The 27,851-nt window shown below is 53.4% G+C and overlaps 1 protein-coding gene across 1 annotated transcript in view; it reads right to left on the reverse strand.

The window, feature by feature from the left end:
* Nucleotides 1-27,851, reverse strand: part of TBCD (tubulin folding cofactor D) — a 119,023-nt gene that overhangs the window by 49,194 nt on the left and 41,978 nt on the right. The window contains exons 14-20 of the mRNA XM_078605216.1: nt 12,690-12,846; nt 11,035-11,092; nt 10,375-10,404; nt 9,819-9,904; nt 7,019-7,099; nt 5,180-5,253; nt 1,084-1,201 (exon numbers count right to left, since the gene is read on the reverse strand). Coding sequence (XP_078461342.1) covers nt 1,084-1,201; nt 5,180-5,253; nt 7,019-7,099; nt 9,819-9,904; nt 10,375-10,404; nt 11,035-11,092; nt 12,690-12,846 — 604 coding nt within the window. The remainder of the gene's footprint in view (nt 1-1,083; nt 1,202-5,179; nt 5,254-7,018; nt 7,100-9,818; nt 9,905-10,374; nt 10,405-11,034; nt 11,093-12,689; nt 12,847-27,851) is intronic.

The following is a 27,851-nucleotide window of genomic DNA, read 5'->3' on the forward strand; positions in this document are numbered from 1 at the left end:
CGTGAGATATATTTCGTGCCCCGAGGCGCCGTCGACTGAGCTACGGCGTAAACACGGCACCAAAAATAGTAGACGGACGCGGCCAGGCACTTTGTCTCGCGGAATGCGAACGTTCGCGGTCGATTTCATTCATTCGTTCGCACTTGAATTTCACGCACCGCCGCCCTGCCCGCACAACCCCTCCCACCACCTCCTAAAGAGCTTGTTGCACATCACTCACCAGCGGCAAACGCAAAGCCCGAAAGGTTAGAAATATCACCCCCGGGGAAACGGGTGACACGAACACACACCCAAATAAAATCCACACGGGAAGGGGGCTTGGTGGGGGGATGGGGCACGTCGTCCCGATCGACGATCCCCCCCAATTCCCCGCCGAGGCGCTGCTCACGCAGGCCTGCTCAGGCGCGCGTCTCGGTAAGCATTACGCAAAACCCGATACGGGTGGGATTAGCGGCCCAGACTCACCGCCCCGGGGCCCCGAGAACCACAGAGCCCGCCACACCTACCACACGTTGCCTCCGAACAGCACGAGAGGCGGGGGGCGGGGGGGGGCGGGGGGGGGGCAGCCCGCACGCACACGAGAGCGCGCGGTGTGAGTTTCGCAACGATATCTCGAGTTTGGATTTTTCACTTCTTCGCCCGCCCACGTGCCCTCCCTTCTCGTTTTTCTGGGCGATCCCGTGGAGTGGCTTGCAAGTGTGATTCATGTGTAGGTGGCCGATTAGCACTGGCAAGCGAGCAATTACTCCGGTCTGGAACAACAATAATAATAATGCCCTTCGAAGACTTGCAATGTTACGTCCAATTGTCTTCGGCAAGGGTTACTGTGTGCCCTGACACAAGATGGGATTGAACACTTGGAAGGGTTGCACAGCTGCATCTCGTCGTCTCTGCTTGTGCGTTGATTTTACTGCGACCTTTACCGCCGCTGCTGCCCCCCCCCCAAACCTCTCCCACCGCCATCGCAAACCGGTGAGCCGCAAGGTACAGCCCGCAAAGCGCCCGCGAGAATAGAAACGAGAAACTGCGCACGGGTCTCCGTAGAGGAGCACGTCCCCGCTGGCGGGGGGCCGGTGGCCTCACCTGCCGTCGCGGGCGGCCAGCTCCGACAGAGCGTGCGTGACCTCGGCACACGCCAGGATGCTTCCGTAGCGCGTGTTGAGGTCTCTTCCCGTGGCCAGAGGCAAGAGCTTGGGCAGCACTGGCGGGGCCCACGTAAGGAAAGAGATGAGAGTGGCAACGAAGACATCAGAAGCGCCTTTCAAGTTCACACAAAGTGCCGTGTTGGTGTACAGTGGACATACGTTCATGCCGGTAAATGGGGCCGACGGTAATGCCCGATCCACAAACACGAAAGAGACATCACAGCGATACGCTACTCCGCTGTTTCCTAAAACGTCCCAATGCTGCCGATTATTATTCAACTCGGATCACACGCAGCAACACCGTCCCCACACGGCGAACACTCGGCAGGAAGAGCCTCCTGGAGAAATATTCTCGGGAAGCTTTCCTGGGTAAACATGCGCAATAACAATAATAATCAATTACAATTAAGTTAGAACGAGCGCAGTGTCCACCAACGGTTTAGGTGACCGATTGGCTGAGTGACTAATGAGTACGGCTTTACTTTTGAAGTTTAAAGCTTATTTAGTTTAAAAAGGTGAGAATTCAGGTGAGAATCAGGTGACCGGTTCAAGTCTGCAGCTCTTGTCAAGGAGTCCTGGCCGCGCCGCGGCCGTCGCGCTCACAGGCGAGCGGTCTCCCACTCTCCCACTCGCCCACTCTCCCGCTCTCCCACTCTCCCATCTCCCGCTCTCCCACTCTCCCACTCTCCCACTCTCCCATCTCCCGCTCTCCCACTCGCCACTGCGGTTTATGTTCACAGCCGGCGCTGCCGTGATTTACGGCTTTCCTTTTCGGATGTGGCTCGAGAGTACGTGCCCTCGTGCCTGCGCGTCATTCTTTGTCCCATGCCACGGCTACATTGAGATAAATGCCCGCCGGTAGTTAATTATTCCGCGCATCTGCTGATGTAATGAAGAGTGCATTTGAAAAATTCCCATGCAGTGTTCTGAACACGTCGGTGCCGCCCTGTTGATTACAAAGGACAGGCTTGGCTCGGTGCTGTTCATTTGTTTGTAGTGAATCTCGTATGAATCTGCTCAGGCATTCTGCATGGCTTGACTCCCATTCGACTTGAGTTTAGATTTTATTTCGTGTAACCACAGTGAGTGATCTTGGCCACCAAAACGACAAAAGCCAAACCAATACAAATCGGGACAAAAAAACAACCATATTTTGAAATCAGGAAGGATGTAAACGACGTTGATGTAATCAGAATCTTAATTTAGACTGGAGGAGGAATCCAACGAGATATGGAGCATTTTTTCACAGGCGTCCAGTAGGGGGGCCTGTGGTGGTCAGTAAGTTACATCAACAAACAATGCAACAGCAAGGTAAAGCAAAGGTAAGAAAGTTTCTATAAATAAATATTTAAACAGTATAGAAGTACAAATTGCAAAGGCACATACATTTCTGCCCATCTCTTAACATCCAATGGAAGCTTGGGGCAAGGCAGCAAAACAACAACAACAATGGCCACAGACCACAGCAAGACAACAACAGTCCCAGACCACACCAAGACAACAACAACAGCAGCCCCAGACCACACCAAAACAACAACAACAGTCCCAGACCACACCAAGACAACAACAACAACAACAGTCCCAGACCACACCAAGACAACAACAACAGTCCCAGACCACACCAAGACAACAACAACAGCAGCCCCAGACCACACCAAAACAACAACAACAGTCCCAGACCACACCAAGACAACAACAACAACAACAGTCCCAGACCACACCAAGACAACAACAACAGTCCCAGACCACACCAAGACAACAACAACAACAACAGTCCCAGACCACACCAAGACGACAACAACAACAGTCTCAGACCACGCCCATGGACAGTAGAGTCCCTGGCGTGGCAAAGCAACGCTCACTCGGGACACATTCACCTCCGCTCTGACATCACAGTGAGCGCCGTCCATCTGCCCGTACAAAACGCCGCGACCAGGTGACCTAAGATTACAGAGCAGCTCTTCACAGAATGCTGCTATTAATATGGTGCTCTTTAACAAAGGCTCGGGCACGAAAAAAGTGACATTCCTTTTCTCATACGAGCGCGCACATTCCTGTAACCACCAAGTCTCGAACACAACGTTGCCCAAGTGTCTCCGCAAAGAGGATGGTGGTGGGGGGGGTCACTGCGATGAAGTATCCAATTTCTGCATGTTTTTAAATTATAAATAATTAAATAACTGCGCCAAACGCTAAACAAAATAGACTGTATGTGTAAAGTGGTGGATGGAGTAGAGGCAAAACCTGTAGTCAAATTTGAAAACGATAATTAAGATAAAAACAAACCTTAGCAACCCCTCCACCAATTGAAGCATTTTTAAATTGCGCCCCGAGGTAACAAAAAGGGTATTTTCTCAAAACGTTGACCACAACGAAGGTCACGGGGGAGATGTTTGACCTTTAAAGTGACAAGAGGAGACTTGACCGTCAAGGTGCGCTTAGAAATCTTACAAAAACAGACCATCGTAAATCACTTAAAAGCTCACAAACCCCCCCACCCCTCTCACCCACCCACCATCGTCTGCTGGCTCAATTCCAAAGCAGTTTGACGGGTAATTTGAGTGCGCCACAATGAGTGAAGGGGCACTACCACACACTCATTTTCACAGGTCATCACCACCGCCGCCGACAAGTCAAAACAGACCACCGCCAAACTGCGACGCCGTGACCTCTCAACGAAGCCGGATTGTCGGTGCGGTCACTCCCGTATCGCTCGTAGTTTGGCGGTGATCTTTCGGTGATATTGCACTGCAACGCGTCGCGGCCGCTGCGGCCCCGTGTCCCAGTTAAACACTCTGCTACTTATCGGAGGGCGGAGATAGAAATGTGACCAGATCAGTGGATGTATTTGGAATGTGTTGCCAAATTAGGGCCTCGTCACGACACTACTATATCTGCGATCCAAAAATTTATTTTGTTTCAGGTTGATCAGAAAACCGGAAATTACATCAACTAACATTGACATCACTTTATTTTTTCCCCGAAAGCCATGTCACATGGCATCGGGTGACGTCACCGTCGTAAGAAAAAAATAATTTCAAGTCGTAACGCTCAGAGTAATCGCTCACTCTTAAAGAGAGACGCCAAGAACTGGACAGGTGAAAAGGCAGTTATCGGGTGATCCAGCACCACCAACTGCCAAAGCTCTGCAGTCCTCGACATATTATGGTGTTATTAGCAAATTAATAAGTGTTTTATACGTGGGAGGAAACCGGAGCACCGAGAAAAAACCCACGCTTGCAAAGTTCCACATTTTCTGTCTGTATCGCTGTGTGGTTCAGCGAGCTAGACCCTAACTAAGCAGCCCGGAAATAAGCTATTCGCATTTGAGCTGCTCAGGTGTCTGAGATTGGACGCTGGGAATTTCATGGCCAGACAGGATAAACATTGGACAAGTCGGGAAGAGATCGTGGCATGACTCTGTAAAAATAAGTTGCGCTGGGTGGGATGTGTGCAGGGTGGGGGAGGGCCAACAGGCATTGGTTTGGTCTCCACAAATCTGGCAACCAAGGCCAAGTCCTGTGGCCACATAATGTAAGGGCAGATCTATGGGTCTCTGCGTGAGTCTGTGGGTCTCTGCGTGAGTCTGTGGGTCTCTGTGTGAGTCTATGGGTCTCTGCGTGAGTCTGTGGGTCTCTGCGTGAGTCTGTGGGTCTCTGTGTGAGTCTGTGGGTCTCTGTGTGAGTCTGTGGGTCTCTGCGTGAGTCTGTGGGTCTCTGTGTGAGTCTAAGGGTTCCTATACGTTGCTGCACATCTCTATGTGAGTGTATCTTATGCTAGATGCTGGGAGACTGTCGGGGCAGATCTTGGAGGTCGCTCTGTGTCTCCTGTGCAGCAGCTGTGGGATCTGGCGGAGGGTAAAACACATTGACAAGGTGTGGTGGTGGCACAAACGGCTTTAATCTTTGATCTTGATGTGCAAATTAAACTGTGATCGAACAGATGGGATTGTACCTGCCTGGGAACGCGCGCACGGGCGTGAGCTCACTCATTCACTCGCTCGTTCTCTGGCCCTCTCTCACAAAGGCACTCACCGGTGTTGGCCATGTACTCGGGGGCCTTGGCGGTGAGGTTGTGCAGGGTCCTCGCCGCCAGCTCGCACACCGCGCTGCGAAGCGCACACAAGGGGCACGGCACGGCATCATCCACGCGCGACAGGAGCGCCCGCTAGCACGCAGCAGCGCCGACACGCCAGCAAGACGTTACACGCAAGGGGCACGGCATGCATCGTTCCAAGACATGTTGTCGCTTCTGCGGCCGTCTGGAATGCTCTTCCTTCTGATATTAGGGAGCCACTGCAGCTGTGCACTTTTAAATCTTTTAGATTGACAAACTCATTTCTGTACAACGACTTTTTTGTTTTAATTTGTTGTCCTTCCCCGCTCCTCCGATTAGCACGGTTACCTACGTACGGTACGAAAGAAGTTCAACATACAGTACATATATACGTCCATACATGACAAAAGTACCAGGTAAAGTGCAGCGCCGACACGCCACCAGTGTGTTTGCTGTTAGTGTGGAGATCACGAGAGATGGCAACGAAATGCACAGGCCTTCACCCAGCAGTGGTCTGACCACAGCGGCTGATGATGAGTATGCATCTATTTTGAACTTCTTTCGCACCGTAGGTAGCCAACTGTGCTAATCGCAGTGTGGGGGGGTGGGTGGAGCGGTGGTTAGCGCACTCTGCTGGGTTTAATTCTCGGCCCTGGCTAACACCCTTGGCAAGCGATGTCTGAACCGGTCGGTCCAGACCCCCCCCCCCCCTATAGCCTGAACAGACTGTTGTGGAAAGTGCTGTTAGCGAGCACCTATCAAGGCCGGCACAGCACACAATGAGGTGGGGGGGACAGTACCACGCCCGACCGCCTTTGTCTCCCTAGTGGCGATGTCTACATATCACACCAGGTACTTATTTTAGGCTGAGTCGACCTAGGGGAGCCCAGGACCAGCTCAGATAATCGTCACTGGCGTTGGCCATGTGCGGGAATCGAACTCGGGTGGCTAGGTTCGTAGCGCAGCGCGCTAACCGCTGCACCACCACTCCCCACCAGCCCCGCCACCACTTTCACCAACCCGCACGGACCAGCGCGGTGAAGTACGGTCAAACCAAGTCCCCATGACCGATACGGCATAGGGAGGTCTTCATCCAGCAGCGGATTGACAAAGGCCACAAATGATCTTTGTTTACTTAATCCAGTCCAGACGAGCGTTTGTCAGACGGAAGACCTGTTAATAATGTAATGTGATCTCCACATTAATACAATGGAATGAGCTCACGGCCCTTATAGAGTGGTATGCCAGTGATCTGTGATTCATACCTTCCAGCCAGAGCTGTAAACTACACCTACAACAAATTGATTAATTTTCTTTCCAATGTTAAGCAGACTCACGACGCCCTCGTAATACGATGTGCGGGGAATGCAGCTGCTGCGTTGGCTTCACTCCAACGAGTCGCACAAATGTGACAAGCTCCAGTGCCCCAACGTGGTAACGAGATTGTTGGGGCCGTCGTCCTCAAGGGATGCGCTGCTAATGAGCGACGCCACCACGCGATCACACGCGGCAATCAAGGGACTATGCACGGCAGTGACAATCAGCGTGAAAAAAAGGAAACAATTAATTGATGGTAATAAAAATAATGCGTTTGTTTCTCGTGCAAAACAACGTGGTGCAATTATTAAAATGTAATTATCGCTTGTCGTTTTTAAACAGTTTCTGGGCACGGGACCAAAAAGACGAGCGGTCGGCAACAAACGGCACGACTAGAGTTGCAATCGGGGAGAGGCCGGGGGCGTCTGGAACGGCGTGCGACTGCACGACGGCTGCGCGTGGCGGCTCCGACGCCGTCGCTCACGCACGGGGCGCTCTACCTGTCCCAGTGGTTGATCTTGAGCTCTACCAGGTGGTCGATGAGCGGACAGGTGTATTCTGGGAAGCCGGCGATGTACTCGCTGTGGGGGCGACAGGCGGACATAGAGAGGAACGTGGAGAGGAACGTGGAGAGGAACGTGGAGGGGAACGTGGAGAGGAACGTGGAGAGGAACAAGGAGGGGAACGTGGAGGGGAACGTGAAGGGGAACGTGGAGAGGAACGTGAAGGGGAACGTGGAGAGGAACAAGGAGGGGAACGTGGAGGGGAACGTGAAGGGGAACGTGGAGGGGAACGTGAAGGGGAACGTGGAGAGGAACGTGGAGAGGAACAAGGAGGGGAACGTGGAGGGGAACGTGGAGAGGAACGTGAAGGGGAACGTGGAGGGGAACGTGAAGGGGAACGTGGAGAGGAACGTGGAGAGGAACAAGGAGGGGAACGTGGAGGGGAACGTGGAGGGGAACGTGAAGGGGAACGTGGAGAGGAACGTGGAGAGGAACAAGGAGGGGAACGTGGAGAGGAACGTGGAGAGGAACAAGGAGAGGAACGTGAAGGGGAACGTGAAGGGGAACGTGAAGGGGAACGTGAAGGAGAACGTGGAGAGGAACGTGAAGGGGAACGTGGAGAGGAACGTGGAGAGGAACAAGGAGAGGAACGTGGAGGGGAACGTGGAGGGGAACGTGAAGGGGAACGTGGAGAGGAACAAGGAGAGGAACGTGGAGAGGAACGTGGAGAGGAACGTGGAGGGGAACGTGGAGAGGAACGTGGAGAGGAACGTGGAGAGGAACAAGGAGAGGAACGTGGAGGGGAACGTGGAGGGGAACGTGGAGAGGAACAAGGAGGGGAACGTGGAGGGGAACGTGGAGAGGAACGTGGAGAGGAACGTGGAGAGGAACGTGGAGGGGAACGTGGAGGGGAACGTGGAGGGGAACGTGGAGAGGAACAAGGAGGGGAACGTGGAGGGGAACGTGGAGAGGAACAAGGAGGGGAACGTGGAGGGGAACGTGGAGAGGAACGTGGAGGGGAACGTGGAGGGGAACGTGGAGGGGAACGTGGAGAGGAACAAGGAGGGGAACGTGGAGGGGAACGTGGAGAGGAACGTGGAGAGGAACGTGGAGGGGAACGTGGAGGGGAACGTGGAGGGGAACGTGGAGAGGAACAAGGAGGGGAACGTGGAGGGGAACGTGGAGAGGAACGTGGAGAGGAACGTGGAGAGGAACGTGGAGGGGAACGTGGAGGGGAACGTGGAGGGGAACGTGGAGGGGAACGTGGAGAGGAACGTGGAGAGGAACGTGGAGGGGAACGTGGAGAGGAACGTGAAGGGGAACGTGGAGAGGAACAAGGAGGGGAACGTGGAGGGGAACGTGAAGGGGAACGTGGAGGGGAACGTGGAGAGGAACAAGGAGGGGAACGTGGAGGGGAACGTGAAGGGGAACGTGGAGGGGAACGTGGAGAGGAACAAGGAGGGGAACGTGGAGGGGAACGTGGAGAGGAACGTGAAGGGGAACGTGGAGGGGAACGTGGAGAGGAACGTGGAGAGGAACGTGGAGAGGAACGTGGAGAGGAACAAGGAGGGGAACGTGAAGGGGAACGTGGAGAGGAACGTGGAGAGGAACAAGGAGGGGAACGTGAAGGGGAACGTGGAGGGGAACGTGGAGAGGAACGTGGAGAGGAACAAGGAGGGGAACGTGGAGGGGAACGTGAAGGGGAACGTGGAGGGGAACGTGAAGGGGAACGTGGAGAGGAACGTGGAGAGGAACAAGGAGGGGAACGTGGAGAGGAACATGCGTCAATCGTTGCCAACGGCGCAATGCGGCAGGGCCCGGTGCCCCAATGCAACGCGCGGCAAAATACCGATAACTGCAATGATTTGTTCGTGACGCAACGGCCAATATGCCACGGCGTCTCACACCGCATTTTGAGAGGGCACCCCCAGTGGCAGCTGTCCCTGTGGATATCAGTCTGCCAGTGGGGGGCAATGATTGTTGTGCATAATCCCAGTCGAGTAATTTTGCGGATAATTTTCGAATTCGGCAAATTTAGACCCTAACGCGGGGGCGCAATGGGGGGGGGGGGGGGGGATTCACCCCCTGTTGCAGAGGTTCACGGTTCGACTCCAGCAGCCGCCCCTGATTATTTTTATTACCGCGGGTGTGGCAACCACCGGTGTGGTAACCGTGGTAATACTGCAGTGCGCGCTGCACAGTGGACGTTAAAGATCCCGTGACGTCGCCACGGTGCAAATTTACTCCGTTTGGATTCTATACATTAATCATGGCCCCCCCCCACCGCTGGCAGACTGATGCCCCAGGTCGCTCTGGGAAATGAGACGGATCCTAGTCCCTTGTGCTCTCACTCATCGTTACACGAAATAAAAACTCAAGCCATGCAGAATGCCTGGGGAGATTCATACGAGATTCAATGTAAACATATTAATAGCACTAGGCCAAGCCTTTCCTTTGTCATCAAGAGGGCGGTACCTGTGCATTCAGAACACTGGCCACTGCATGGGAAATTTTTTAAATACATTGTTCATTGCGTCAGCAAACGCACGGAACAATTAACTACCGGCGGGCATTTATGTCAATTTATCTGTGCCACGAGACAAAAAAAGACTGACGCGTAGGCGCGAGGGTACGTACTCAAACCACATCCGAACATGCAAAGCGTAAATCACGGCGGCGCCGGCTGTGGACATAAACCGCAGAAGCGAGCGAGTGAGCGGGAGAGAGCGGGAGAGCGCTCGCCTGTGAGCGTGGCAGCCAGGACTGCGTGTCAAGAGCTGCACACTCAAACTGTCACCTGATTTTCAGGAAGCTGTTGCTCCGATTCCCGAGGGTAAAGTAGTCGGCTGCCGTGACAATGTCAATTCCGTGCGGGAAGGTGCCCTGAGTGACATGCGGAGGCACATGGTTTGATTCGCCGTCAAATCATTCCTTAAAATGCATTCATTCATTCAACTCGTATCATAACCGCGCGCGCTCGGCGCACCAACGACGTCACCGCACTGACGCAGTCTCCCCGACGGGAGTGCCGTCACGCCACGTCCAACGCCGACCCTCTACTCCGCCGGTGACGTCGCCGCAGCGCCTTCACTAAAAAAAACCCTCTGAATGCCAGTGGAAGAGTTATTTTTCTCTCAAGCGAGACCTTCACGCTCACGCGGGCTAGCAGCCCGGGTCGAGAGACAATGGACGCGTAGAGAAACAATGCACGTGGTGTTTTGTATATTTTCATTTTTTTCAGTCGGCCGCATTTCCCTTTAATCGCCGCTGCAGACTCCGCGGGCCAAACACCGCGCCGCGCGCCAAATCCCTCCCCGGCAAAAACGGAGAGAGCGCTCGAGCGGAGCCCTTACCTGTCGCCCCACATTCTCCTGGAAGGCGGCCTGAAAACGACAATCACCACAAAGGCATTACTCCCGCGGGACAATGGTGGGAACTCTGCGCCGCCGTGAACCGGCAACGAGAGCCCCCCCCTCCACCCCCCGCCTCCAGCGACGCGTTCCCCAGAATCAGTGCGCATTCCACCAAACGACGGTGTGCAGATTCGCCGGCTTGGGCTGTAAGTTGGGAAAAAAACACGGACAGATGCACGGCAGGAAAACTGCGCGTCCGCGCGTTGAAAGACGCGATCCAAAGCGTCAGTGAGCGAGCCCGGCTTAGGCCGGGCCACGTGACGGCGAGGAGGGACGATGGCCGACGGTCCAAGAACGACGACGGAGCGGCGGCCGAGGAACGGGCCGCATCCGACGGGACATCAACCGAAGAGACTGAGCGATGAAATCGACACGTATGAGGCGTGCTGGTTGGACCGTGGCATGGGGGGAGGCCTTCATTAAACAGTGGATTGACCAAGGCCGATGACGATCGCCTTTGTAATTGTATTTTCATTTATTTAATTGGATATTTGTTGTGCTTTGCTGCACTCGCAGTACAAATAGAGTTGCGTTTGGTGCGTGTGTCCGGCGCCGCCGCCAGCACCACCACGGCCGCCGAAAAGGGCGGGAAACACTCACGGAGGCGGCGCGCCTGCAGTTCACCTCGCGGTCGTAGACGGCGGTGATCACGAGCGCGCTGGAGGGAACGCAGGGGGTAGTGGGGGGGTAGGGGGTAGTGGGGGGGGGGCGTTAGTGCTGGACGAGACTGGAAATTCACATGAACCGCGCACAACGGAGCTGTCGCAAAGTAACGACGGCCGTAATTAATTATAACAATCTCAACTTGTAACGCACCGCGGCCGCCGCTACGTGGTGTTGGCCCCTCGCTCTGAAAGGGCGAGAGGACGACTCAGAGGTGCGAGGAGGAGGAACCACAGACACGAGCAGGAAGGCAGCAGCAGTCAGGCGGTGAACCGCCACCCAAATTCCCACCCTTAGCTCTGCGGTCCTCTACATATGAAGGTGTTATCGACCGGAGAAAAACCCACACGTGCGAAAGCGCAACACACTATCCCACACAGAGGGAAGAGATGGACAAACAACATGAAACGCAATAGGAACCTCCGCGCTTCTTCAGGCACTACGCGTCGGAGAGCGCCACGTCGTCCGAACGGAAAGAGATAGAGAGAGGAGAGAGTGTGGGAGTGCGGTGGGGGAGATGATGGACAGGGCAAATCTCCGCGATTTTATATTTTTTTCTGGAACCTGTGACAACATTATATATGGACACCTACGATAATACATAGACACACTCACTCGTGCTGCTTGTCCCCAGGCTATCCATACTTACGAGGATTTTGCGAGCCGAAATGCCAGGGTATTTTGATTGGTTCGCAGCGTGTGGGAAAAAGTTATTTCACACACTTCAAATGCACGTAAAAAAAAAGTGGTTGCCGCGATAGTAAGTGTTTTGCTCTTTGGTTTTCATGGAGAGGCTCCTGTGAATTGAACCCCAAAGAGACGGATGGGAGAGTTTAATCTGGTGCACGTGTTTAAGTTAATCGTTTGATATTGTAATTCCATAGGCCAGTGATTGCATTAATAAAGGCCTTTTCATCGGCAGATCTGGAACACAGACTCAAAAGTACCGTGCGTGATTTTTGTCCAAAGTTCCGGGTGCCTCTGAGTCATATCGAAACATTTTAAGAGATATATAATTTGCGACGATATTTCACAAAAATAGATTAAACAATTCACAATGGCCTTAAATCATTTCACACATCGGGAAGTTTCGGCACAACGCTAACATGTATCTAACTTCTCCTTTAGTCATGTTCACTGCATCCTAAATGCATTAATTCAACAAAATATATATTACGTGTACAAGTTCCTCCCACAGACAAACACATATTGATGCATCCTATCGATTTCCCAAATAACTTAAATTCAAGGCAATGCCTCGTTATTCTCTCCGACGCGCTTGCGGCTCGCACCGCGTGTCGTGCGGCACGATGCGCGACCCTCCGCTCCACCTGAAAAAGAGCTTCACAGCTCTTCGGATTCCTCAAGTGTCAATAAATATTCTGATTCCGCTCGGTTCCGAGCCCGACTGCAAGAGCCGACGCAGCGGTGGCGGCAGTACCGCCTACGAATTAAAAACCAAACTGCGGACCCCGCCCGGGAACTTGCAATCTCGTTCGCCCGGCGGCAAGGGAGATCGGAGGTCGGCGATCCTCGGGCAGAGAAAACCGATGCCAATGCGACGACGCCGGGGGGGAGGGGGGGGGGCCCACCTGGCGATGCGTTCGACGAACGGCGCCAACTCGCCGGGGTCGTAGGCCCGGGCGAAGGCCCAGCACACGTAGCAGGCCGAATCGCGCACGTGCGAGCCCTTGCTGCAGGCGCCGCGCAGCTCGTCGAACGTGAGCGCGCGCACGATCGCCGGCACCACTGCGGGAAAAAAAGCGGCGCCGCGCGGGGTGAGAGGTGCGCGGAGGCCCACGGGAACCTGGCGGCGAGGCCAGGGGAACTCGCTCATCACAAGGTCAGGGTCAAGATGTCACCACCGCCATTGACGTTGATGCTCAACCCCCCACCCCCCTGCGTAGTTGCGGTGAAGTCGACACCCGAGCTGTAAGTACGTACGTTGAACTTCATTCCCGCCGTGCTGAGTCCAATCTTAGTCTTACCACCACCACCACCACCCCGTTTAAGGTCTTCTCTTCCACTTGGTCGTTGACCTCTGGGTGCCACTCCAATGTCTCTGTGACCTGCCCTCCTCTGTCCTGCACACGTAGTCCACCCATTGTCCCACAGCTGGGACCCGAGCTAGGTGGCCTAGGGCGGCTCTTGAAACTTCACAATGCAATGTTACATTCCTTAACAAAATGTGGGGATTAATGAGGCACCTGAACAAGACCGTGTCTCAAGGCTCCGTAAAAGGTGGGGGGGAGGGGCAGTGATGCTCGGGTGAGAGGCGGGCAGGGATGGTCAGGGATTAGGGGAGGGAGTTTAAGTTTAGGAATTGGGGCAGTGAAAGAGGCACATTGCCCTTTTGTGTTAGACTCTGCGTGCACGAGTTTAAATTCTCTGGTAATTACAAACAACAATCCACCCCCTAACCCCAACTGCACTGACATCATCGAGCAAGTATTATACACACATTGGTCGACATGGTCCAATTTTAGACAAACGAACCTTGTAACAGGGAACAAAAATCATGCATACGCGTGGGTCTTGTAGCGCTTTCCAACACGCGTTCGTCTGCCGAAGTGTTCCACCCCTTTTTAAATTAACGCGCACTTCCTGCTACGCCATGTGGCTCAAACGTGGACATCGACCAAGAGCACGTAATGCCGAATAAACGGAGCCCGAGGGAGCACGGAGCGATGCACGCAAGGAATTACACCCGGAGACGAAAGCACCAGGCTCTAATTAATTTGAATCAGCACGCCCTATGTCGATCCCCCATACAGCCTACGAAGGGGGTGGGTGGATAACACCACGCCCGGCCGTCTTTGTCTCCCCAGTGCTGATGTGTACACACCGCACCGGGCACACTCATTTTTAAGGCCGAGTTAACCTAGGGGAGGGCCCAGGACTGGTTCAGATATTTGTCGGCAAACCAGGCTAGCAGGAATCAAATTCCGGTCGCGGGAATAAAAATCCGTAGTGCGGTGTGCCAACTGCTATGCCGCTGCTCCCCACCGACGCAAGCACACACACGCACACACACGCACACACACGCACACACACAGGGACACACACGGACATACACACGGACACACACACGGACACACACACGCACACGGACACACAAACACACGGACACACACATGCCCGCGAGCCGAGGCGTCGCGGACGAGGGAACCTCCCGGCAACCTTTGGGCATCGCTGCGCTCGGCAGGAGAGGCTCGGGTCATGGCCAACAGCCGACGGGCGAGCCGCAGCCGTCAGTCAGGGATGACGCAGCTGCAAAGTGACGCCCGCTCGCTGGACGGACACTTGACAGTTCTGCCAACGTCTCCAAATTTTTTAAATGAGTTCCAGCGCCTGGCCCAAAATCATCTCAATAGCTTACAGTATGGAAAGGTTAAACTGTTATGATACACAGCACTATGGGCGTGTGCTGCCAGTCAAATATATATTAGAGCTGATTAACCAAAGGTTAGACCACAGTAATCATTGCAGAGTAAAATATACAGAAGCCTGCGATGTTCTTTTGCGGATTAAAATAATAATAAAAAGTTGCGGGCATTATGTTTAGTTTAAGATTCTGTGTACTATGAATAAACTGTCCTCTGTCATAGGAATGTGGAATACCCACCACAAGAGATGAGCACTGTCTCAATGCTAATTTGAGCAAAAAAAAATCACTTATTGGCTGTTATGCAGAACATCTGACCATCACTGACAATTCGCAACAACAGTTACGATTTGCCACTGTGGGAGTGATATTACCTTGGTATTTGTGACAGGCTATGTGCCCTTGCGCCAAGCTAGGTATCCTTTCATACCACATCGTATAGCTCCATATAGTCTTTGACAAGCGATGTTAGAGGGCTGAGTCAACCTAGGGGATGCCCAGGACAGATTCAGGTACCACTTGCCCCTGGTGTTGCTCGCAGCCAGGAGTTGAACTCAGATCGCTGGGATGAAGGAGCAGTGCCTGAACCACTGCACCGCCGCTCAACACCCACAGGGAAACACTAAAAAGCGAAAATATTCGCCGTATAGCCGACACAGACTGTTGGGGCAAGTGCCAATAGTGGGCACCTGCAAATGGCAGAACAGCATACGAGGTGTGGGTGTGGCTAGCACCACACCCGGCTGGCGTTCACACAGTGCACCAGGAACTCATTAACGGCTGAGTCGATCTAGGCGAAGACCAGGACCAGTTCAGAAAAATGTCTATAATGTTGGCCGTGAGCAGGAATCGAACTCGGGCCGCCAGATTTGTGGCACAGCACGCTAACTGCTACGCTAATGCTCCCCTACGTACAACAACAACAACCACCACCATTCGCAAATAACACGTAAAAACACACACATGTGCCGAAAATACAGGCTGCTTCAAAAAAATGTTAACACGGTCAGTACTATCCGCCAAGCTGTCTCTCCCACCACACAGAAACAGCCACATGAAACTCCAACCAAAACCATCACGTTACCATACATAGCTGGCGTGACCAAAAAGATCTCCAAAATTCTAAACAAACATAAGATCCAAGTCCGATTCAGTACAGTGCATAAAATCCGTGATCTGATTCCATCTGTGAAGGATGTCGTTCCTGACTTACAGTATCCTGGAGTCTACAAATTGAGTTGCATTTGTGGTGATTGCTACATTGGAGAAACGAAACGTCATGTTTCTGATCGTGTCCGCAAGCACAAGTCAGATCTGAAACACGGCAGAACTGATTCTTCTGCCGTGGCCGATCATTGCTACAACTCGGTGGGCTCTCATGAAATTGTCTTTTCCGAGACCAAGGTTCTCTGCAAACCTCCCGGCTACCATCAAAGGTTTGTACACGAAGCCATACAAATATACAAACACAGACATAATTTCAACCGTGATGATGGGTACAAACTTAGTAATCATTGGAAAGATGTTATCAACCACGCAAAAAAGACATAATCACAAATTTTTTGGACCATCTTATCTGACAGGCACTATTTTACTGTACTTTACCGAGTGTTAACATCCCCAGTTATTTTAACAGTACTCTCTTCATTGTTCAGCCAGCATTGGTATAAACATGGGCATTTTCGTTCTTTTGTCTATCATGTGTATCAGACCCCCCCTCCCCCTCTCTCTCCATTGTGTTGGCGTGTGCAGTAATTGGCCGCTTGCGCACAAGCGCTTCCACGTCCGTCGCCCACCCTTTTGGCCTCGCCCCCCCGCCCCCCCCCTCCCTCCCGATACGTTCCATTCATTGGCTACCATAGTCTGATGAGCTCCCCCTAAGTTTGTACCCATCATCATTTTCGTTCTTTTGTCTATCATGTGTATTAGACCTCCCCTCCTCCTCTCTGCCCATTGTGTTGGCGGGTGCAGTGGCTGGCCGCTTGCGCACAATCGCTCCATTGTGTTGGCGTGTGCAGTAATTGGCCGCTTGCGCACAAGCGCTTCCACGTCCATCGCCCACCCTTTTGGCCACGCCCCCCCTCCCTCCCGATACGTTCCTTTCATTGGCTACCATAGTCTGATGAGCTCCCCCCTCCCTCTCCCTCCCCCCTCAACTCGCTTTTAAGGGATTACATCTTGAATCATTGCCTCACTTGATACAGCTAATCTGGCTGTGACGGTCCCACCTGATGACGGAGACTTGTGTTGCCTCCGAAACGTCGTGATTTTTGTTTTTATTTTATTTTACTTTCTACGTGACTTTACCGAAAAAACCTAAGAAGATATTAACATACATTTGTTATCATCTTATGGTGTATTCTCCGTTCTTTTAATATTTTTTTGAAGCACCCTAGATATACGAAGGCGGCCGAGTTTGATTCCCTCCCGTCACGGAGTGGGGGGGGGCACTGTGAGCCCCGAGTGACTCGGTGGCTGAGAGCTGCCAGCAGAGCTCCAACCACCAACGGACCGAGACTCGGATATAGAAAAACGTCAACCTGGGGCGCTGCACCGTCTCCACCACGCAGTCGCCTCTCGCTCTCGAGCAGAGGAGGAGAAACCACAGACACAAGCGGGAAGGTGGTGGCAGCAGCCAGGCAGTGAGCCGACAGCAAATTCTCGCCACCCCCAAGCTCTGCGGTCCTCTACAGATGAAGGTGGTATCGGCCAATTAATGAGCGTTCACATTTGGGAGGAAAATCGGAGCAGCTGAAGAAAACCCACGGACGCGAGGGGGCAACACTCTATCCCGTACATACAGATAGATGCAATTTGCCGTAGCGCCTTCTCGACGCCCGCGGGAAGGGAGTTTCACAAGATTTGTGCGGCGATCCCCTAACCCCTCACCGGCTCCGCAGTGCTGGTTTATAGGCGTGTTCCACCACCGCCGGATAATTGGGGGTGGAGGGGAAGTAAAGTACTCGTGGTGAACCAGCCTGTGGCACCAATGGGAGGGGGCAACCAGTGCCACGTGTTGTGGCACGGTGCCAGTGACAGGGCTGCTGAGAGGCGCCACCTCTTGATGATGAGCGACGGGCTAATAGCCGGTCCCTTGCAGCACGACGCTTCAGTTGGCACGGAATGTCGCCCCTCTGTCATTTACGTTTTCCTAAAGACTTTACGTGGGCGTGCGTGCGTCCGTGCAAGCAACAGAGTTGTAAAATGTGAATGCAACTCCTGCGAATCCGAATTCACTGGGATTGGGCCCAGCGTGGATCAGCGAGCACGGGAGGATGAGACACCGCTCCCTAGAATAGGACCTTCGTCTGCAATTAGAGCTCAATCTCGCACGCTCCTAATTGCCTCTGTTAAAAAAAACAAATGAGGTCGTCACATGAAGCACTTTCACAACAATTGCCAGAGAACACGGATTCAAATAATCAACGCCCTGCACATCACGAGAGACATCAACTGCCGCCATTCGTCATAGAGTGGCGTGATGACACCGCAGACCTTGTGCCAGGCTCGGTGCACGTTGAGGCCACGTGAATAACTATAAGCTAACTCTTTGGTTCTTTCGGTAAAGTCACGTAAAAAGAGAAAATAAGAAATTAAATAATAGCATACGACGTTTCGATTGCAACACAAGCAATCATCATCAGGTACAAATGAAAAAGAAAACAAACCTAGTAAACTGAGAAATATAATGCAATACAACACAGATAGTCGGCTAACATAACAGTCAACACCCTACCTGGTTGATTACGTTCTTCAAAATATTGCTAAATTTAAGAGAGAGATGAAACACAGAACAGGAGACACATAGACAGACACGTAAGCAGAGAGAGATAACACAGAGACACACCGAGAGAGACACACACATAGGCACACAGAGAAACAAAGCCATAGGCTTGCTGGCCAGAGGTCACAGGACAGACCCAGATGCTATTGGTTGACGGACTGAGATGACCGGCAGATGCACTGCCTGTGCTCCTCACTGTGCCAACTCGCTGCGTTTTAGCTTCCCGACACTCTGCTCGTTGTTGTGAGCATCGCTCCTCTGCCCTTCATTGTAGTTGGTGGGCGATTTCCTCCAACTACCCAGTCGCCAATATTGACACAGCTGGTACCGGTCATCGGAAAGTCCACTCAGCACCACATCCTCTTGTACGACATCGTTCCATCTCTTCTCTAGCCCGTGCCGTGCCCATTTAGCTGCCTCTGTCCGGCCAAACAGAAGCTGCTTGGACATGCAGTAGCTGGGCATGCGGGTTATATGAACCAGCCAACGCAGCCTCGACTGCCAGAGGAGTTCATTGATGGGACTGTGTCACGAGAGCTATACACGTACACACACAAACAAGCTTCATTCATTTGATTCAGCACGCCCCATGTCGATCCCAAGCCCGGCCACCTTTGTCTCCCCAGTGCTGATGTGTACACACACCGCACCAGGCACACTCATCTTTAACGTGGAGTCGACTTCGGGAAGGCCCAGAAACGCTTCAAATATTCCCCACCATTATTGGAATGGCACGCGTGTCGCTGGGTTCGGAGCGCCGTGCACTAATCACGACACTAACCGCCACATGTTGCAAAGACAAAGATCTCCCATATAGCCTTCACAGACTGTTGGGGCAAAGTGCTGTTAGCACCTGTGAAGGTTGGCACAACGCACTAGGTGGGCAGCCAGTCTCCCCAGTGGCGATATTTACTGCACCAGGTACTCATTTGAGACCGAGTTGACCTAGGGGAGGCCCAGGACTGGTTCAAATAATCGTCACTGAGTGGGAATCGAACTCGGGTTCCCGGCTTCGCAGAGCTGTGCACGAACCATTACACTACGGCCACGTGTTGCACACGCGTACACGCATTATGCGCGCGCACACACACACTCGTATTTGTGTCGTACTCCGAATCGGCGTGCTCTACGTCGTGTGTGGGACGTGTTTAGCAGGCGGGGCGCGTGCAGGGCGTTAATCACTCCCCATCTGCGCTCGTTTTTTTCCAAACTGGCCGGGTGGCGCAGCGGTAGGGCCGACAGTTCGCTATCGGAAGTTGGCGAGTTCAAATCCTGGGAGGATGTCGACTCGGCCAATCATTCCCCCGCGGTCGATAAAATAAGCAGCACTTTATGGAGAAACCAACAGTGGCTGTCCAATTGATAGACTCACCCGTGCCATAGGAATGCGTAATGCCCACCACTGGCTTATGGCTGTTAATAGGAGGTGCCCATTTGAGCATGACATCTCTTGACGGTTTGTCGACCTCCTTCGCAGAGAGCGACTGGGCGGCTATCGGGCCGTCCCATCTCCGGGTCTGTTTTGTAAACCCGGATAAAACAAATAAAGGCGGCGTAAACCCGCCGCTCGCGAGCGCTCGCCTCTGAGCGGGACCCGTGTTATTGTGGGCGGCAATAAAAACAAGCAGGCCCGTTTGCTGCCACGAGACGTGCCGCGTTTAGTGCCCCCAGGCGAAGGTAAAGTGCGGTTGCGTTAATTACCGAGTGGAGGACTCTTTTTGAAAAACCCGACAAGAGGACATGAAATACAGGGACCCGGAACGATCTGCGTGGACAACGAAGATCGCCCTTCCCAGGCGTACGTCGGCTCCTGTATAAATCTTATCGTTTTGAAACGACGGAATAACCAGTGGACGGCTCTTTGTAGGTTAGGCTGGTTTTTTGGTTTTCCCCCACCATGAAGCCTCGCGCCCTGAGGCACAAGTGGGAACACAGGTGATGTTTGTTTCCACAAACAATTTTCGTGTAATCCGATTGGCCGAGTAAACAGAATGTCGGTAGAATATTCAAAGCCTAAGACAATTGGAGAGCCCGTTGATTACTGCCGTGTGCTTGAGCAATGTTTTGCCGATTTTTCCCATTAGACACGGTTGTGTTTGTTCTTGATTTCTCGTCGCTTCACTGCTGTACTTTTTTTTCGTGCTCCTTTTGAAATGTATTGGCGACCCAGGTCACCCTTGCGAATCACACTCCGATCGTCGTCTCTCGGGTTCTCGCCTGGGTCACACAAAATCAACGCGCACGTTTAAAAAACTAATCGATTCTTGAATTGTTTGTTGTCCTTCCCCCGCACCCCCGATCAGCACGGTTGGCTACGTGCGGTGAGAAGCAAGATAAACATACACGCATACGTAAGAGGCTTTTTTTTTAGTTCGATCACGTAAATATAAATGTGTCGGTCAACCCACATACATACAACTGAATTGCGACCCGCAAATTGTGACGGTGCAAATCAACGCGCGCACTCGCAGCTTCCAGACGACCTACTTTGAAACCAGCGCCCCATCAAGCCGCCGCAACCGCCACTGCCGGCCTCACACCCTTTCATTAACACTCCGTTTTTTGTATCTTAAACCCCATGCCTTCGGTCCAAAACTTTCCAAGAAAAACAGACTTGCCCATCACGGTATAATCCCGCAATCCACACGCCCAGGACTTCAGTCACGGTCGGCTTTTTACACGTGGGGGGAGGAGAGAGAGAGAAAGAGAGAGATTCATGCCGGGCCTCTGCTATTGACGCTTAAACCTTTAACGAGCCGGCCACCAGCGATTAACGCCTCTTTTGGGATTTCGCGCCAGGCAGCTGGAGGCAAGCGGTGGCGCGGCACCGCCGCTGTCTTCTCACCGCCATTATCCCTTAACCGCAACCGTCCCGAGACGCTGAACACCGACGCGGCAAGACGGCTCGCTTCACCGGACTCTCGACTACTCGGCTGCAAATCCAAAGTCTGCCAGCTTGGGGCCCGGGACCTGGCATCCCCAGTCGCTGAACATCCACGCGGGTGGCATGAACCACGCATCGCCACAGAATGGTGACGCTACGATGTATCGTACGAGATAAGATGCACGATAACTGTGACGTCCGGCTTGCATATTATCATATCGTGGTTTTATCGACGCTCATTTTATTACTCTGACATACTTTACTCACCAATATGGGGTGGGTTAATCGTAACATGACTACTGAAGACTCATCAGCGAGAACATCTAAACATTTAAAATATCGTGAATCTAGTGCAGGGTTAAGGCCTCCCCACGCCGCGTTAATCGTGGAGGTTTGATAGGGCACACTTCGCCACTGAACTCGGGACGCTGGATTCGTAGCACAGTCCTGTGGACGCCGCAACAGGACAGCGGAATTACCGCCAATGACCTCAGGGTTGTAAACGGGAGATAAACGGCGCCGCAATTGTCATTTGAGCAAGAAATCACCGTTGAGGAGCCGGGTGACTTTAAACCAGGGTTGGACGTCCACAGCCGCGAGAGCTTTCCCATCAGGGATCCATAAATCGACCACAGCAGCCTTCCTGACTCTTCGTAATGTCAGGTATACGTGCGTATGTTGAATTTCTTTCGCACCGTACGTAGCCCAACCGTGCTAATTGGAGGTGCAGGGTGGGGGGATGTCTCTATTATGGATGTCGCCTGATGAAGCTGGTTGTAATTACTGGCGAAACGTCGTACTCAGATTGTAAATGTTGTGGCTTGGCTCTCCAACACACCGGTGATGCTGTACGAGTGACGAATTGGCACGTTCTGTTTACGTGACAAACCTTACTAGTTGGCTGTGTCGAGTGGTGGCAGGTTTAACGACACATTTATATATGTATGCGATCTAACCCAAAACAACTCTATTACAAAGCAGTTCTAAAAAAACGAGTTTTAAATCTTAGATTTATAAGTGCAAATCTCCAGATCGGCAGAGCTTTGTCCCATCTCCGAATGCGTTTGCGTTAGCCTGCGGGTGTTAATTTTAAACCAGTTGTACACAGCCTGACCACACCAGGGCCACCCTGTAGCCTCCAGATGAACATATCCAATTTTGATGGATGCGAGACATTTCACATGATTGTGTATGACTCAACACTGGTGTAAATTGGGTAATAACAAGTATCCTTACACACACATTCGCACCTGCACACAAGGGCACACAGACGAACTGCACACACAAAACAGAGACCCATGTTTGGGCTTATAGACTGTTGGGGCAAATGCTCTAAGTTAGCACCTGTTGGGTCCTGCGTGACGCACAAAAGTACGGTGTGACCAGCATCTTGCCTGGCTGCCTTTGTCTTCCCAGTGCTGATGTTTACACACCACACCAGGTACTGATCGAAGTCGAGATCGATGCGGGTCAGAACCAGCTCAAATACCACTTGCCACTTATTTTAGCCAAGGCTGGGAATCAAAATCAAGTGTGTTGGTTTGTAATGCAGCGCGCTAACCACTGCGCTACCGCTTCCCACGTGCGCACACACGTTCACACACACACACGTGCAACTCAAATACGAATACTGTTTGTGGCCCTACCAGAAGCAGCGATAAACCCATTCTCTACAGGTCATTAAACAGCACGATTAACAAGGAAACGGCGCTGCCAACAGATGTGTTCCCAAATGTCGTATTCATATGAACAATCGAGCCTGGAGATGATATTTCAGACGAAACAAACAAAAAACCTAGTTTGGTTTGAAAACTTTGCCTTTACAGGAAGTGATGTCACTTCCGCGATTTTGACTGCTAAAGGTGGTGTCACGTGGCATCAGGTGACGTCACTATCGTTAGCACGAAGGCGTTTAAACGTACTACGTGGCGCAATTGATCCAACGAAGATGCGATGGCGAGATGTTAATTCCCTCGCCTGGTATACAGGTCGTGAGTTCGTTCCCGGCTCTGACGCCTGTATATTTGGAGTTTGCATCTTCTACCCGTGGTTGTGTAGATTTTTCTCCGGGTCCTCCAGTTTTTCCCGACACATTTAGAATCAACATCACGCATTTAGAGTATTTGGCTGCTATAAATGCCCATGTGATAAGCCTCTTCTTTGAGCTATCATTTGTGATAGCCAGTTCGCTTATGAAAAAGAGCTTTATAGCTCAGCGGGCCTTACCTGGTAAAATAATAGTTTATCATAGCACACACACACACCTCACAGGCAGGACAAGTTAGAAGAAAGCGGTACCCAAACAGCACGCAGACGCCGACAGGGCAGCTATCAGAACTGAAGTGGCGGAGAGAGTTGCGGAGCGACGTCAGGGTCACGCACAAGCCCACACGGCGCGGGGGGGCCCTCTTTATTAAAAGGTTGCAAATGGCAAAAAAAAAATCACACGAAATTGCTCTCTCACTCATTTCTTCCAATAAGACCAAGGGACCGGGCCCACGAGTGGGGCGCCCCGGGGGGACAAACTGGACTCTGTGAGAGCAACTATTTCTGAAGCGAGGAGAGTGCCAAATTACGACACCGTCACCGCAGACGGCACGGCGGGTACGGCGTCAGGCAGACAGAGGATGAAAACAAACCGCGTGTTAGGATTTAAAATGAAGCGATCTCCTTCCACTCGCTCGGCTCTCGTCATGCTGAATGTGTTGGAGGCTTTAGCGAATAAAGCGCGGCCCCCTCTAGTTCGACACAACGTTTAGAAGCATGCGTTTAAAAGTATTTGGCTGCTATACATTTCCACGTAATAAACCGTAGTAGTGGTTAGACTCGCACACCGCTCCAGCCACCCACGGGGTGAAGAGCATTCCCTGGTGAAACGTAAAGCGGCACACCGATTGTAATGGCCCAAGCCGCAGAGAGCAAAGTGAATAAAACATAAACAAAGGCGCAGCCCTGTAATCGCTCGCTCACGCCAACACCGGCGGAAGGACCTCCGCTACAGAGAGCTCGAGAGAGCCACTCTAGACAGTATTCGGCCTACTCATCCATGCGTGCCAGACGTCTCAGAGGAGGCGGAAGTTCCCACGCTTTGCCCCACCGCACGCAACCTAATCGATCGACTGTCTGCAGCATGCCCATTGCATGGGGGGACGGAAGAGCGGACGGATTCAAGGAAACCGGCACCACCGCCCCGACTGCCGCGACGGTTTCACCCCCGCTTGGGGATTGCAAGTCGGGCGCCACGACCATTCAGCCACGGCAGCATCCCAAACAGGTAAACGAAAACAAGGAATGGTCGGGGGTGGTGGACCCGCCCACCCCCCCCCCACCCCCGCTCGCCGCCGCTCGGCCTCTCCCGGCCCAACCTCGGAGGCACCGCGGGCCATGGCGAGCGGCGACGGCCCATCCCACTCGGCATGCTCACGCCAACGCCAAGTTTATCCGCGTCGCCGCGGGGCGCAGACGAGCAACGATACAAAAAAAGTTCCCACCCACAGAGCTCGCAGAGTCGCGCTACGCCGAAAACCGCACCTGACGCGTCGCCAGAAAAAAGTTACCCGGACGAAGAAGGGCTCCCCTTTCCCCCAGCAGACTTGTATTATTCTCTCCAGCAATTCTGTCATCTCTCTAGAAAGAAAGCAAGCGCTCAAGGTAATTTTTCGCTTCTCGCGCTCGCGTTCACTTTGCTGCACACGCGCGCGCTATGGGCGCGCCGCGGGGTTAAATTGGCCGCGGGGGCCGGGAACTTTACCGACGCTCGAAGGCCCCGCGCGAGCTTTAGCAGCGCGGGGGGGGCGGTGGCGGCGGCCGTGTGTTGACTCGCAGAGGTGCAGAGAGGCGCGGATTCTCGTCACCGCTCCGGCGATGCACCACACTGGGTGGTGCGGTGCAGGTAACCGCCGCACATGACACCACACACGACAACCGCATGTACTCGTCTAAGCAAAGTGCAAACGGTGACGTTTGTCAGCGTCCATTTCGCCGGTCTGCTTCGCATGGCTGATGTTGCTGTAGAGCAACAGAGATAATTTTACATCGAGGTGGGGTTATTCATTGAGATAAGTGCCTCGGGAGTAGCGCAGCGGTGCACGGCTGCGATACCTCCTCCGTGTTTGTCAATCGGGCATCCAGTCGTTATACGTTTCACGGTCTGCTCTGGGTGACCACATTGCAACAGGGACACGTGTGTAAGCCGCCTGTTGAGGACAACGGCACGCGCCTTCGACGGTTGCTCAGCGATTCCCAAACTCGCGCTCCGATGGGACACCACGATACCTCGGCTGCTGCAGAGTAACCGCAAGGTGCTGAATCTTGAGTCGACGTGACAAGAGAAGCGATGAATGCGAATCTTGTCATCTGGCTCCAGACAAAGGCAGCAGGCCTCGGTGAAATGGCTCAGAGGCAGGAGCGGAGAAACACACGCCAGGAATCTTAAGCATTTGCCAACTCGGCTAAGGTGCGGTCGCGCTATTTTGCGAGAGAATACAGAAAAATGATTAATGTGGCGAGTCTCCAAGGCAGCTTGCGTTTTGTTTCTGCACCGCAGAGTTAAGCCTCAGAGCGCCAAGAGCCCGATGCCAAGAGCCCGATGCTTAATAGTTAAACAACAACGACGCCACCATCCCCTGCTCCCGGCGGAGCGTTCCCGCCCCGCAAAGCGCTCAAAGCGCTTGGCGGCCGTGGAGTTCCCCTTTTGTACGAAGTCTTCGCGGCGGCAAACGCAAACTGGAAAACATCCCGGAGGTGGAACAGCCACAGCGCCTACCGAGCAATTTACTCGGATCGGCAGACATCTCGGTCGGCCCGAGTTCAATCCCCGACGATGACGGGATGTGGCGGATGGTGGGGTGGGGGGGGCGCCGCCAACGACCCCGGACACTTGCCCTTCCTCCGCAAGCAGCTGCGGAGGTTTGGCGGGGGGTTGGGATCGGAAGCGCGACTTTCGGTAGTGGGGGGGGGGGGTCACTGCCACCGTCGCCGGAGCTTGCGGTGCGAGGGGCACCGGCAGGGCAACGGAGGGGTCGGGGGGGGGGTGCCAGCAAGGGGGCTGCCGAGCCGTCGAGTGGCACGCGTGGAGACTGGCTGAGCGCTGGCGGCGTTAGCGGCCGACGCGTGCCACTGTGAGCGCAAGGGAGAGTCGATTTCGATGTTTAATTTTCGTGTTTCATTTGGCTTGTTTACACTGGAAAAAAGCTCACCGAGGCGCGTTTTCACGAGGGTGCTGCCAGGTTTGCCACGCAGTCGTATTGGCGACTAAAACTCAACGCATTCGTCAATAACACCGTGTGTGGGCTTCAAAAGAAATCGTGTAATAGGTGACGTTTTGGCCACTGGCCCTTCTCCATAGCACGCGGCATTTTGTGTGCTTGGGGCTGCGTGCGATCCCCACTTGAGTACTTTGCAGGAGATGATTCAGCATTGGGAATCTTTTTGGCCACCATCCCGGTTCAATTCAGGCTGCAAGACCTGACAGGTCAACAAACCCATGTGCCAAAACCCCACAGCCCCCTTCATGTAACGACAAGCTGACTGCCGGTGCAAAAACCTAAAAGCAAATAAACACCAAAGTAAGCGAGCAACTCTGGAATCGCAATCACCACCGCAGAAGCAGCTTAACACATCATTGGTGTGGCCACGGTGCGCCCCTCCACGTCACCACGTGACCTCTGTGCTGTAATCGACGGCGCGTTACGTAAACGCGCGCTGCGTGCGCGCCGCGCCACCATCTCGCACGGAGACACTTCAAACGTACAAAAACATCACCCCCACCGCCACCGGCCCGACATCTTGGTTTGCCGACACAAAGCTTGCAGGCGTACAGAGGGCACGGGGAGATCTGCCTCGAGCCGCATTTCCAGGGCCGCACAACCGCCGACAGTTATATCCTCAGTGTTTGCACAACACGGCCGCGGCCAGTGCGGGCGGCCTCCGCCAACAACCGTGCGCTCCACCTTATCAGATTTCCACTTTGGTAACCCCATTGTTAGGGAAGCGAGCTGGAGGTCGTCCCATGGATGGCCTCGTCCATGCCACGGGGACGTGGAATTTCCACCGCGGGACGAGCACCGTCTCCGCTTCGTTTAAAACGATAAACTCGATGGGGCTCGGCAAACCACTCCGACTGGACTTCGTGCAAACGCTTCGATTTTGCAGCGTAAAAAGCGAACGACGAAAACCGAGAGATGGTTTTGGTAGCGAACTCCCCCGCGAGAGCACATTCCGTGGCTGGCTTCACCCCTCCCCCACTGGAATTCGGCGGCGCGAACGAGGCGCCGCGTCTTCCCAAAGGTGCGCGCTCGTGCCCCGGAGCCAGCTCCCGCCCATCGCCCGGCCGACGAGCAACAATGCCGCCGTTTACCGCACGCCGGCGGAGCCAAGCGCGCGGTAACGAGCGACGCGCGCGTTTGAAACATACCGGAGGGTGGTGCGCTGCCAGCGGGTCGCGTGCTCACGCCGCGGCGCTGCCAACGGACGGGGCGAGCGCCCCACCAGGGATTCACTCTCTCGGCCGCGCGCGAGCGCGACCGTCACTTCGGCAATTCCACGAACGTTCATGATTCTGGGCTGACGTTTGATTCAAGAATTATTGAATGTGTGTAGCTTTTTTTGTTTGTTTTATTATCCCGTCCGACTTGTATCGTCTCTCGTTCTTTTCTGCCTCGTGAGCGCAGTTCGGTTTCACTCATTTAGCGGAAAATGGG

Source organism: Lampetra planeri, chromosome 23, assembly GCF_965212315.1.
Source record: "Lampetra planeri chromosome 23, kcLamPlan1.2.h2, whole genome shotgun sequence".
In the NCBI taxonomy this organism is placed as follows: domain Eukaryota; kingdom Metazoa; phylum Chordata; class Hyperoartia; order Petromyzontiformes; family Petromyzontidae; genus Lampetra; species Lampetra planeri.